The sequence below is a fragment of the Mchenga conophoros genome, linkage group LG7 (assembly GCF_057382185.1).
Source record: "Mchenga conophoros isolate Kocher_MC1m ecotype Shallow Benthic linkage group LG7, M_conophoros_male_GT1.1, whole genome shotgun sequence".
Lineage (NCBI taxonomy): Eukaryota > Metazoa > Chordata > Actinopteri > Cichliformes > Cichlidae > Mchenga > Mchenga conophoros.
Window position 1 is genome coordinate 57,667,146 of NC_140532.1, and position 14,203 is coordinate 57,681,348.

Below are 14,203 nucleotides of genomic sequence, written 5' to 3' on the forward strand. Positions count from 1 at the left end.
ATAGAACTCAATGTCCCCGTGCTGGGCAAACAAAACAGGTTTTGCAGCCGTTTGAGCTAAGATTTTAAAATTATTCACATAATGAAAACCTATACTTTGTTTCAGGCGAGTTTCCCATTCAAATGCATGTAACAGTGAGAAACGCATTGTCTTGGCGAAATAAAGCGTTTTTGAACAACTTCATATAAATCGCTGTAACTTTTGATAGAAGACTCAGACAAACATGTTTATGGCTTTATCTTATAGAACTCAATATCCCCGTGCTGGGCAAACAGGTTTTGCAGCCGTTTGAGCTAAGATTTTAAAATTATTCACATAATGAAAACCTATACTTTGTTTCAGGCGAGTTTCCCATTCAAATGCATGTAACAGTGAGAAACGCATTGTCTTGGCGAAATAAAGCGTTTTTGAACAACTTCATATAAATCGCTGTAACTTTTGATGGAAGACTCAGACACACATGTTTATGGCTTTATCTTATAGAACTCAATGTCCCCGTGCTGGGCAAACAGGTTTTGCAGCCGTTTGAGCTAAGATTTTAAAATTATTCACATAATGAAAACCTATACTTTGTTTCAGGCGAGTTTCCCATTCAAAATGCATGTAACAGTGAGAAACACACTGTCTTGGCGAAATAAAGCGTTTTTCAACCACTTCATATAAATCGCTGTAACTTTTGATAGAAGACTCAGACAAACATGTTTATGGCTTTATCTTATAGAACCCTTATAGAAGGGTATGCAATGATCAGATGTTTGATAAACTTAATTTAAAGACTTTTTTGGACTTGTAAATCAATTTGTTTTTAATTATTATCAGAAGCAACTCATAATAATTTCTTGGATTATTTCAAAACAGCATTAGTCTGTCTATCTGATCGATCTATCTGACATCGATCGGATCTGATCGATCGGTAGAGAGAGGTGTGTGTGTGAGAGAGTTTATCATTTACTGTATTCATTCACAGCTGTAAGGCAGGATGAATACTACCTAGCAGGAAAGATGATAGCCGTGTCAGTTGTGCATGGTGGTCCAGGGCCCCATTTCCTGTCAGAAGAGCTGGTACATTATCTTGCAGGCCAGACTTCAGTAAAAGCAACAGTTGCCTCAGTCACAGATGACGACATAGGGAAAGCTTTACAAGAGGTGAGGACAGCGCAGGATTTGAATGCAGATAGAACTACAGCTTCTTCATCTGTATGACATTAAAAAATTCTTTCTTTGTGTAGGGAAAAAACAGGAATGAAAATCAGACACGTAAGCTTACATTGTGTATGTCCATTTTTATGGGTTTTTCAGATCGACAGTGCTGGTTCAGTGGATGTCCTGCGTGACTGTGTCATAAAACACAGTACTATGCTACAGGTGGCTGGTTGTCTAAGGCATGTTTCCACAGTTGAGGAAAAGAAAGACATTGTGTCTGACTATCTCCGGTGGTATATAATTGCTCGAAACTCATCTGTAATTGACAGGTGAGACAGGTGAATTATTGTTATGACAGTGTTGTTCATAATTTCCGACTGAAATATTTTACATTCTCCAAGGTTTCCAAAGTTCACAGTTTGTCCATAGTTTGTGCATGTACTATGAACTGGTAAATGACACAAAGTTCTCCTCATTCTTTAGATTTAAAGAGGGTCTTTCAGCACTTAATTTCCTGAGTGCGCTCCAGCAACACCCTACTTTGCTTTCCCCGGTCCTGTGTCACATGGAAAAGAAACTCACAGCCCTTGAACTTGAGAGACTTTTCAAACCTGACTTCAGCCCATCTGGAAGTAACAGGAGACGTCTGGAAAGTCAAACTGTGGGCTACTGGTCAGACTATCTGCTGGACTGTGAAGGTTTATACCAGTATTTCTTTTAGTACTCATTACAAGACAATGTGTTGAATTCACATATACATATATAATTTTTTAATTTTTTTTTTAATTTTTTGCAGAATCACAAACTGCTGTGTCGTTGGGCGATGTTCTGATGTTTGCAACTGGGCTAACATCACTGCCACCTTCTGGATTAGATCCACTACCAAGCCTACAGTTCCTGGATGACTCTTTATTCCCGATGGCAAATACATGCTTAAACTTATTGAAACTACCAATGATAACTTCATATTCCTTGTTTAAATCCAACATGGATTTTGGAATTCAAAACTCCCCAGGATTTGGATGTTTCTAGAATGTCTGGCCTTGTAGTTCAAACCTGCTGTTGATTTATTCCTCAAGTTTTTAAGTCAAATTTTTTTTAAAATATGTTATGAATAGGAGAAGGTGGGACATACTGGCGGTACAGCACAAATCCATTATAGTTTACCAGGTTTATTGTAGTTTTATTAGATAACCCAGTTACTTACAGCTGCTTCTTCTTGGCATTACATTGTAAATTCTGTAGGTTTTTTGCTACGGGACTTATCCAGAAATCTGTTATGTATTTGAGCATGTTTTTTTTATTCTAAAATGTAGGTACATCTGTTCAAAGGAGATTTAAAATGCAATCGCTAGACTTGATTTGTTCAAAGTTTTGACAGTGCTACTAAAAGTAAAGGCATTTAAAGGTGTACTGTGTTCTACTCTTAAAAGTTGTAATAAACACACAATACAGTGCAAGATGTGATTTTGATTTGATTTATTATTTATATAAATGTTCAGGACTGTATCTCAACTTCCATCAGCTAAACAAGGACCAGAATTATCAAGACATTCAGTAAGAATATGCTTTTACAAACACAAACTTAAACTTTTGGCGTCTTCAGCCAACTCATGTAGCCTAGTTCAAAAAAGCAGCATATGCTATAGGTTTTGGTGAAAACAACAAAAAGCCAGGTTTTTGTTTTTTTTAGAAATTTGCAATTTCTATTAACTTCATGTAAAGTTCAGTGGCAGACTCCCAGCAGACAGGCTTTTGAAAATGATTTTGCTCCATTACAAAATTCAGATACTCCTGTATGTTTGAGTCCCCACATACAACTACTGACAGCCTAGACTCAGGAAAAGCGTCCAGTTCAGATTGTTGAATCAGGAATCCACAGTCTCTGGAGCCGTATCTGTGATCAATGGAAGACAATTGCATTAATATAGGTTTACACATAAAGTAATTATTTGATCATTATTATCCGTTACCTGTGGGGTAGGTAGTACAGTTCATTTGGCACACCTCCTGGACATGAAGCTGTTCTTGAGGGACGAATCTGATGAGTGTTCCACAGCTTCACACATTCATCAAGATCCTTCTGAACAATGACAGTGAAGCAAAATCTCAAAAGGCACTGATGCTCGTGACTTCCATTGAAGTGTCCAGCATCTCGAAGATCCGCAAACAGCTCCAACCAAAACTGAGCCCTAAAAAAATTGTTTAGAGATAGTTTAGTTTGTTTACATGGCATCGTTTCACAACACGTCATCGCATGGCACTTTACAGTTCATTTTAACTGAATCATATATAGACTCCAGTCAGTTTAAATGTTTTCTATCGAAAGGGATTGCATACAGGCAAAACTCTAAAACATTTCAGTAATGTGCAAAAGTTAATTTATTTTAGGAATTCTAATTAAATGTGAAATTAGCGATACTGAGTCATTACATACAAAGTGAGGTATTTCAAGTATTTCTTACAATGTTAATGATTAAGACGTAGAACTTATGAAAAACCCAAATTCAATGTCTCTAACAATTTGTATGTTCTATTTGTTTGGGTCATTTTTGCATAAATTACTGCCTCCATGCAGCGTGGTATGGATGCTATCAGTCTGTGGATCTGTTGAGGTGTTATGGAAGACCAGGATGCTTCAGTAGCAGCCTTGAGGTCTTAGCCACTACACTATGTTACACCCCTTTCATCCACACTTACATTAGACAAAACTTTCTATTAATGTGCTTTGATAGTCTCTGTGAACATTCAAATTCTTTTAAGGTGTTCTTTATGGAGGGTGTCAATTATGTTTTTTTTCCCACAGCTGTCAGGACAGCAGTCATGTCCATCCTGTGAGTCCTCCTGAATTAGAAAGACCATTTAGAGGCTCAGGAACCCTTTGCAGATGATTTGAATTAATTAGCTCATAGTAGAGTGGCACTTTAAGTCTAAAATATTTAACCTTTTCACAATATTATGGTTTTGAAGTTGGGTTTTTCTTAAGTTCCAAAGCATAATCATCATAATTACTAAATGGGCTAAAAATGTATAGTTTGGCATACAATGAGTATTTAATATCGGTTTTACTTTTTAATGTGAATTACTGAAATAATAATAATAATAATAATAACAACAGTAATAATAATAATGGATTGCATTTATATAGCGCTTTTCGAGGCCCTCAAAGCGCTTTACAATTCCACTGTTCATTCACTCTCACATTCACACACTGGTGGAGGCAGCTACAGTTGTAGCCACAGCTGCCCTGGGGCAGACTGACAATAAATCAACTTTTGCACGACATTCAAATTTGTTACGCCTTTAAATATCAGGCAAAATTAAATGTTATATTTACCTTCCTTTTCGATATATTGACCACCAGGACTCAATTCGCTGGTTATTCGTTGATGAACCAAACATGTGACTGGACTCTCCGCTGAAGTGGTCATCATGATGGTGACGTAGTGCGCACTGAACTGCAGCCATAATGCCATTTTCTGTCCCACAGTCAGTTCTCAGTCTCATCGGTACAACACCAAGGCTCCCAACACATGACAAGCTATAACCACTGGGTTATTATTGGTTGGTCCACATTCTAGCCACAAAACCTTGCGTGAAAATCCATCAATGCACCCTGAAATGGCCAAACCGAATGGTTTGAGCTTGTCATAACCATCAGCATGCCACATGTAGTTGGGTCCCAGCGAATGATAGGTTCTCCTAATGAATCTTCTGCGTGTTCTCATCTGGCATCCATGAGGATTAAGCTCCCGGAGTATTTTCATCACATCATCCCTCTTCACTTTAAGATGATGCTTTTGTTTAAGTACCAGCCACATTGTTCGATACCCAAACAATCGCCCAGGTCCTTGAAGCTCCGCTCTGATTGCGTTAATGATCGTTGTTCTGGAGTGAAAATATTTTCTTCGGTAAAGTCCAGCATTATTAAGTTTGCTTTTAAGACTCCTTAAACTTATCTTTACACCATGCAAACTTAACATCATGTCCACGATAACACTATATGAGTGACCTTCGTTGAAATATTTAATGCAGTACTGTAGGGTGTCTGATCCTTCAGCCTGGTATGTGTCCCGCAAAAGCTCCAGAGACCGTCCACAGGAAGCACAAAAAGGGGTGAAGAGGCTGAAGCTAACAAAACAGGCAAAACATTTTCCGGTTCTCTGTGTAGTGCAGCAAGCACCGTCAGGGTGATAAGGAAGCGCTGTGAGGCGTGAGTTTCTCAACGTTTGTTGACATCCCGAATCACTTTTCTGAGCTACAAATATGGAGTAAGCCTAATCGTTGTGCCACTTCCGGTATTTCAGACAATCCCTTTCCATCAAGGATTTTTAATTTGTTGTGGATTTTTAATTTGTTGCGGTTTTTTAATTTGTTGTGGATTTTTGATTTGTTGCGGTTTTTTAATTTGTTGTGGATTTTTGATTTGTTGCGGGTTTTTTAATTTGTTGTGGATTTTTAATTTGTTGCGGTTTTTTAATTTGTTGTGGATTTTTAATTTGTTGTGGATTTTAATTTGTTGCGGTTTTTTAATTTGTTGTGGATTTTTAATTTGTTGCAATTTTTAAATTTGTTGTGGATTTTTAATTTGTTGTGGATTTTTAATTTGTTGCGGTTTTTTAATTTGTTGCGGTTTTTTAATTTGTTGTGGATTTTTAATTTGTTGCTGTTTTTTAATTTGTTGTGGATTTTTAATTTGTTGTGGATTTTTAATTTGTTGCGGTTTTTTAATTTGTTGCGGTTTTTTAATTTGTTGCGGTTTTTTAATTTGTTGTGGATTTTTAATTTGTTGCGGTTTTTTAATTTGTTGTGGATTTTTAATTTGTTGTGGATTTTTAATTTGTTGCGGATTTTAAATTTGTTGCCGTTTTTTAATTTGTTGCGCTTTGCACTTCCCAGCCACCCTATCAGACTGCTCACGGACCCCGAATCCCTGGAACTGGGTCCGTAACAAGTGCGTTTCTGACGATTACATGCATTTGAATGGAGTTCTCGCCAGACACAAAGTAGTTTTCATTTTGTGAATAACTTGAAAATCTTAGCTCAAACAGCTGCAAAACCTGTTTGCCCAGCACGGGGATATTGAATTCTATAAGATAAAGCCATGAATATGTATTTCTGAGTCTTCTATCAACAGTTACAGCTGTCTTTATGAAGACCATGAAACACGCTTTATTTCACCACGTTAGTGCGTTTCTGACTATTACATGCATTTGAATGGAGTTCTCGCCCGACACAAAGTATAGGTTTTCATTATGTGAATAACTTGAAAATCTTAGCTCACACAGCTGCAAAACCTGTTTGCCCAGCACGGGGATATTGAATTCTATAAGATAAAGCCATGAATATGTATTTCTGAGTCTTCTATCAAAAGTTACAGCTATTTATATGAAGTTGTACAAAAACGCTTTCTTTCGCCAAGACAGTGCTTTTCTGACGATTACATGCATTTGAATGGGGAACTCGCCCGAAACAAAGTATAGGTTTTCATTATGTGAATAACTTTAACATCTTAGCTCCCACAGCTGCAAAACCTGTTTGCCCAGCACAGGGAAATTGAATTCTATAAGATGAAGCCATAAACAAAACATGTGTGTCTTAGTCGTCTATCAAAAATTACACCGATTTATATGAAGTTGTACAACAACGTTCTTTCGTCAAGACAGTGCGTTTCTGACGATTACATGCATTTGAATGGGGAACTCGCCCGAAACAAAGTATAGGTTTTCATTATGTGAATAACTTTAACATCTTAGCTCAAACAGCTGCAAAACCTTTTTGCCCAGACTTTATCTTGGAATCTGCAAGATAAAGCCATAAATATGTGTGTCTGAGTCGTCTATCAAAAGTAACAGCTATTTATATGAAGTTGTACAAAAACGCTTTCTTTCGTCAAGACAGTGCGTTTCTGACTATTACATGTATTTGAATGGGGAACTCGCCTGAAACAAAGTATAGGTTTTCATTATGTGAATAACTTGGAAATCTTAGCTCAAACAGCTGCAAAGCCTGTTTGCCCAGCACGGGGATATTGAATTCTATAAGATAAAGCCATAAACATGTGTGTCTGAATCTTCTATCAAAAGTTAAAGCGAATTATATGAAGTTGTACAAAAACGCTTTATTTCGCCAACACAGTTCGTTTCTGACTATTACATTCATTCGAATGGGGAACTCGCCCGAAACAAAGGCTGGCTGGCTGATACCATCTTCATTTCACCAGGGCCTGCGTTGCTGGCTCATGTCATCCACATTTCAAGAGGGCTTGTGTTCATGGCTGATGCGATCCAACACACAAACGGGACTGTGCTACTGGCTGAGGACATTCACATTTCACCAGGACCTGTGGTCATGGCTGACGCCAACTACATTTCACCAGGACCTGTGGTCATGGCTGATGCCATCCAAATTATACCAGGGCCAGTGCTCCCTGTGATGCCATCTTCACCACACCAGGGCCTGCGTTGCTGGCTGAGGCCATCCACATTGCACCAGGGCCACTGCTCACTGTGAGGCCATATTCAACACACAAGGGCGTGTGCTGCTGGCTGATACCATCCTCATTTCACCAGGGTCTGCGTTGCTGACTCATGCCATCCACATTACACCAGGTCCAGTGCTCCCTGTGAAGCCATACTCACAACAACAGGGACTGCGTTCCTGGCTGAGGCCATCCTCGTTTCACCAGGGCCTGCGTTGCTGTCTGATGCGATCCACAATACACAAGGGCCTGTGCTACTGGCTAAGGCCATTCACATTACACCAGGGTATTGGTGGTGTTGACCAATACCATCCATATTTCACCAGGGCCAGTGTTGTTGGCTGAGGCCATCCACATTACACCAGGGACAGGGCTTCCTGTGAGGCCATCTTCACCACACCAGGGCCACTGCTGCTCGTTGATGCCATCCACATTTCACCAGGGCCACTGTTTTTGGCAGAGGCCATCCACATTACATCAGGGCCTGTGATGCCGGCTTCTACCATCTACATTACACCAGGGACAGTGCTTCCTGTGAGGCCATCTTCACCCCACCAGGGCCTCTGCTGCTCGTTGATGTGCCTGTGGTGCTGACCGATATCATGCACATTTCACGAGGGCCAGTGGTGTTGGCTAAGGTCATTCACATTACACCAGGGCCTTTGCTACTGGCTTAAGACATTTACATTACACCAGGGTGTGGTCATGGCTGAGGCCAACTACTTATCACCAGGGCCTGTATTGGTGGCTGATCCCATCCACAATATACAAAGGCCTGTGCTACTGGCTGATGCTATCCACATTACACCAGGGCCAGTGCTCCCTGTGAGGCCATCTTCACCACACCAGGGCCTTTGTTGCTGGCTGAGGCCATCCACATTACACTTGGGCCTGTGCTACTGGGTGAGGCCAACTACATTTCCCCAGGGCTTGTGTTGCTGGCTGACGACATCCACAATACCCAAGGGCATGTGATACTGGCTGATGCCATCCACATTACACCAGGGGCAGTGGTGTTGGCTACGGCCATTCACATTACACCAGGGCCTGTGGTGCTGACCAATACCATCCATATTTCACCAGGGACAGTGTTGTTAGATGAGGCCATCCACATTTCACAAGGGCCTGCATTGCTGGCTCATGCCATCCACATAACAACAGGGCCTGTGCTACTGGCTGAGGCCAACAACATTTCACCAGGGCCAGTGTTGTTGGATGAGGCCATCCACATTACACCACTGCCAGTGCTTCCATTGAGGCCATCATCAACACACCAGGGCCTCTGGTGCTGGATGAGGTCATCCACATTAAACCAGGGCCTGTGCTACTTGTTAATACCATCCACATTTCACCAGGGCCATCCAACAGTGGTGTTGGTCGAGGTCTTTCACATTACACCAGGTCCTGTGGTTCTGGCCAATACCATCCACATTTCACCAGGGCGAGTGTTGTTGGATGAGGCCATCCACATTACACCACGGACAGTGAGGCCATCTTCACCACACCAGGGCCTTTGCTGTGGGCTGAGGCCATCCACATTACACCAGGGCTTGTGATGCCGGCTTCTACTATCCACATTACACCAGGGACAGTGCTTCCTGTGAGGCCATCTTTACCCAACCAGGGCCTCTGGTGCTCGTTGATGCCATCCACATTATACCTGGGCCTTTGATGCCGGCTTCTACCGGTATCACAGGCTGGTAGAAGCCTGGTGTAATGTATCCTGGTCTAATGTGGATAAGTTACACCAGGGACAGTGCTTCCCTTGAGGCAATCTTCACGCCACCAGGGCCTCTCCTTCTCGTTGATGCCAACGACATTAAACCTGGGCGTGTGGTGCTGGATATCATGCACATTTCACCAGGGCCAGTGGTGTTGGCAAAGGCGATTCACACTACATAAGGGTGTGTGATGCTGACCAATACCATCCCTATTTCACCAAGGACAGTGTTGTTAGATGAGGCAGTCAACATTACAACAGGGCCTTTTCTACTGGCTGAGACCAACTACATTTCACCAGTGCCTGTCTTGGTGGCTGATCCCATCCACAATATACAAAGGCCTGTGCTACTGGCTGATCCCATCCACATTACACCTGGGCCAGTGCTCCCTGTGAGACCATATTCACCACACCAGGGCCTGTGCTGCTGGGTTAATACCATTCTCCTTTCACCAGGGCCTGCGTTGCTGGCTGAGGCCAACTACATTTGACCAGGGACTGTGCTACTCGTTGATTGCATCCACATTACACCCGGGCCTGTTTTGCTGTCCGAAACCATCCACATTTCTCCAGGGCCACTGTTGTTGGATGAGGCCATCCACATTACACCACGAAAAGTGCTTCCTGTGAGGCCATCATCACCACACCAGGGCCTGTGGTGCTGGATGAGGCTATCCACATTACAGCAGGGCCTGTGGTGCTGGCCAATACCATCCACATTTCTCCAGGGCCAGTGTTGTTGGCTGAGGCCATCCACATTACTCCACTGCCAGTGCTTCCTTTGATTCATTCATCACCACACCAGGGCCTGTGGTGCTGGCCAATACCATCCACATTTCACCAGATCAAGTGGTGTTGGCTATTGCCTTTTACATTACACCAGGGTGTGTGCTACTCGTTGATACCATCCACATTTCACCAGGGCCAGTGTTGTTGGCTGAGGCCATCCACATAACACCAGGGACAGTGCTTCCTGTGAGGCCGTCTTCACCACACCAGGGCCAGTACTGTTGGCTGAGGCCATCCACATTACACCAGGGCCTTTGGTGCTGGCCAATACCATCCACATTTCACCAGGGCACCTGTTGTTGGCTGAGGCCATACACTTTACACCAGGGACAGTGCTACTGGCTGATGCCATCCACAATACACAAGGGCCTTTGCTACGGGCTGAGGACATTCACTTTACACCAGGGACAGTGCTTCCTGTGAGGCCATCTTCACCACACCAGGGCCTGTCCTGATGAGGACTTTGGCTTCAATAAAACCTTGGCAAATCCTTTTCAATTTCGGGTTGGCTCGCCATCCAGTTAACTGGAACTGTGGAATCACTGCTCCTCGATGGGGCTTGCTTCAGACTGGGTCCGTCTGTCGAGTCATCCTTTTACCAGATAACAAAAAAACCTGACCGTTGACAGGGTGAAACTCTGAACAACCAAAAACAACTGCAGCAGACTTGCTTTTAACTCCTAGCGATTCGACTTCGGGAACATTAGTTTCTCTGGCACATGGCATTATATGAACAGGAACGAAATGGCAACACAGGAAATCATGTGATCAAGGTCAACAGCAAGGGTCACTGGGAGCTCATTGCTGATTGGCCAAGTTAAATGACAACAGATAATCTTATTGGTCCACATCTTCCTTTAAACATAAAAAAAAAAGAAATGACTAAATTGTTTACATTATACATGAAAAAAAAACTACTTTCCACTGCTCTTTTTTTCTAGCTGGGCTACACCATCATCACCACACCAGGGCATGTGGTGCTGACCAATACCATCCACATTACACTAGGGCCTGTGTTACTTGTTGATGCCATCCACATTTCACCCGGGCCTGTGGTGTTTTCCGAAACCATTCAGATTTCACCAAGGCTTGTGTTTCTGCCTGATGACATCCACAAAAAACAAGGGCCTGTGATACTGGCTGATGCCATACACATTACACCACTACCAGTGCTTCCTGTGAGGCCATCATCACCACACTAGGGCCTGTGGTGCTGGATGAGGCCATCCAAATTTCACCAGGGCCTGTGGTGCTGGCCAATACCATCCACATTTCACCAGGGCCAGTGTTGTTGGCTGAGGCCATCCACATTACACCACTGCCATTGCTTCCTTTGATTCATTCATCACCACACCAGGGCCTGTGGTGCTGGCCAATACCATCCACATTTCACCAGGGCCAGTGTTGTTGGCTGAGGCCATTCACATTACACCAGGGTGTGTGGTGCTGACCAATACCATCCATATTTCACCAGGGACAGTGTTGTTAGATCAGGCCATCCACATTACAACAGGGCCTGTGATTCTGTCTGAGGACATTTACATTTACATTTACCAGGGCCTGTGGTCATGGCTGAGGCCAACTACATTTCACCAGGGCCTGTGTTGGTGGCTGATCCCATCCACAATATACAAAGGCCTGTGCTACTGGCTGATGCCATCCACATTACATCAGGGCCAGTGCTCCCTGTGAGGCCATCTTTACCACACCAGGGCCTGCGTTTCTGGCTGATGTGATCCACAATTCACAAGGGGCTGTGCTACTGGCTAAGGCCATTCAAATTAAACCAGGGTGTGTGGTGCTGACCAATACAATCGAAATTTCACCAGGGCCACTGGTGTTGGCTGAGGCCTTACACATAACACCAGGGACAGTGCTTTTGGCTGAGGCCATCATCACTACATCAGGGCGTGTGGTGCTGGATGAGGCCATCCACATTACACCAGGGCCTGTGTTACTCTTTGATGCCATCCACATTACACCAGGGCCTGTGGTGCTTGCCAATACCATCCACATTTCACCAGGGCCACTGTTGTTGGCTGAGGCCATACACTTTACACCAGGGACAGTGCTACTGGCTGATGCCATCCACAATACACAAGGGCCTTTGCTACGGGCTGAGGACATTCACTTTACACCAGGGACAGTGCTTCCTGTGAGGCCATCTTCACCACACCAGGGCCTGTCCTGATGAGGACATCCACATTACACCAGGGACAGTTCTTCCTGTGAGGCCATTGTAACCGGACTTACGACTTATCATTAAGAATGACCGAACTCCACTAGCCAGTAGCAGGAGATCTAGGATCGGCAGGAGCCCAAGGTATAAACACCAATAAGGAGAGACCACACCACAATAGACTGTTCACAAATTTGTTATATTTGACACACAGCAGCTGCAACAATGTAATGAAAAAAACAATAAAATAAAATACAAAATATTTCCCCCAAAATAACAAACTAAATAAAAGTGCGCGCATACAGCTTTCTCTGAGTCAATTGTATGAATGGACAATGTCTGGTAACTGATGGATCGTTGGGGCCCGTTCAGTTTGTTTAATGTTTGTCCTACCACACTCCGATGAAGGAAGAAAATTCGTAGTCCTGCAGGTATCTGAAGCTTCAATGGGAACGAAACTTTGGCTTCAATAAAACCTTGGCAAATCCTTTTCAATTTCGGGTTGGCTCGCCATCCAGTTAACTGGAACTGTGGAATCACTGCTCCTCGATGGGGCTTGCTTCAGACTGGGTCCGTCTGTCGAGTCATCCTTTTACCAGATAACAAAAAAACCTGACCGTTGACAGGGTGAAACTCTGAACAACCAAAAACAACTGCAGCAGACTTGCTTTTAACTCCTAGCGATTCGACTTCGGGAACATTAGTTTCTCTGGCACATGGCATTATATGAACAGGAACGAAATGGCAACACAGGAAATCATGTGATCAAGGTCAACAGCAAGGGTCACTGGGAGCTCATTGCTGATTGGCCAAGTTAAATGACAACAGATAATCTTGGAGAACCATTTCATGCACATTTCACCAGATCAAGTGGTGTTGGCTATGGCCTTTCACATTACACCAGGGTGTGTGGTGCTGACCAATACCTTCCATATTTCACCAGGGACAGTGTTGTTAGATGAGGCCATCCACATTACAACAGGGCCTGTGATACTGGCTGAGGACATTTACATTTCACCAGGGCCTGTGTTGGTGGCTGATCCCATCCACAATATACAAAGGACTGTGCTACTGCCTTATGCCATCCACATTACACCAGGGGCAGTGCTCCCTGTGAGGCCATATTCACCACACCAGGGCCTGTGATGCTGGCTGATACCATCCACAATTTACCAGGGCCTGCGTTGCTGGGTCATGCCATCCACATTACACCAGGGCCTGTGCTACTGGCTGAGACCAACTACATTTCACCAGGGCCTGTGCTACTCGTTGATGCCATCCACATTACACCAGGGCCTGTGGTGCTGGCCATATATCATCCACATTTCACCAGGGCCACTGTTGTTGGCTGAAGCCAAACACATTGCACCAGGGACAGTGCTTCCTGTGAGGCCATCTTCACCACACCAGGGCCTGTTGTGCTGGCCAATACCATCCACATTTCACCAGGGCCTGTGCTACTCGTTGATACCATCCACATTTCACCAGGGTTTGTGTTGCTGGCTGATGCGATCCACAATACACAAGGGCCTGTGCTACTGGGTGAAGATATTCACATTAGACCAGGGCCAGTGGTGCTGGCCAATACCATCCACATTTCATCAGGACCACTGTTGCTGGCTGAGGTCATACACTTTACATCACGGATAGTGCTTCCTGTGAGGCCGTCTTCACCACACCAGGGCCTGTGGTGCTGGATTATACCATCCACATTTCTCCAGGGCCAGTGTTGTTGGCTGAGGCCATCCACATTACTCCACTGCCAGTGCTTCCTGTGAGGCCATCTTCACCACACCAGGGCCTGTGCTACTTGCTGATTCCATCCACATTACACCTGGGCCTTTGGTGCTGACCAATATCATGCACAATTCACCAGGGCCAGTGGTGTTGG

At 43.8% G+C, this 14,203-nt stretch overlaps 1 protein-coding gene across 1 annotated transcript; it reads left to right on the top strand.

Moving 5' to 3' along the window:
- Nucleotides 1–751: 751 nt before the first annotated feature.
- On the top strand, nucleotides 752–2,951 carry LOC146571277 (G2/M phase-specific E3 ubiquitin-protein ligase-like). Its single transcript, XM_085279608.1, has 5 exons — nucleotides 752–789; nucleotides 918–1,146; nucleotides 1,300–1,472; nucleotides 1,627–1,841; nucleotides 1,940–2,951. Exons 1-5 carry the CDS (start codon nucleotides 752–754, stop codon nucleotides 2,173–2,175), a joined length of 891 nt encoding a protein of 296 aa, XP_085135734.1. The 3' UTR covers nucleotides 2,176–2,951.
- The last annotated feature ends 11,252 nt before the right edge of the window (nucleotides 2,952–14,203 follow it).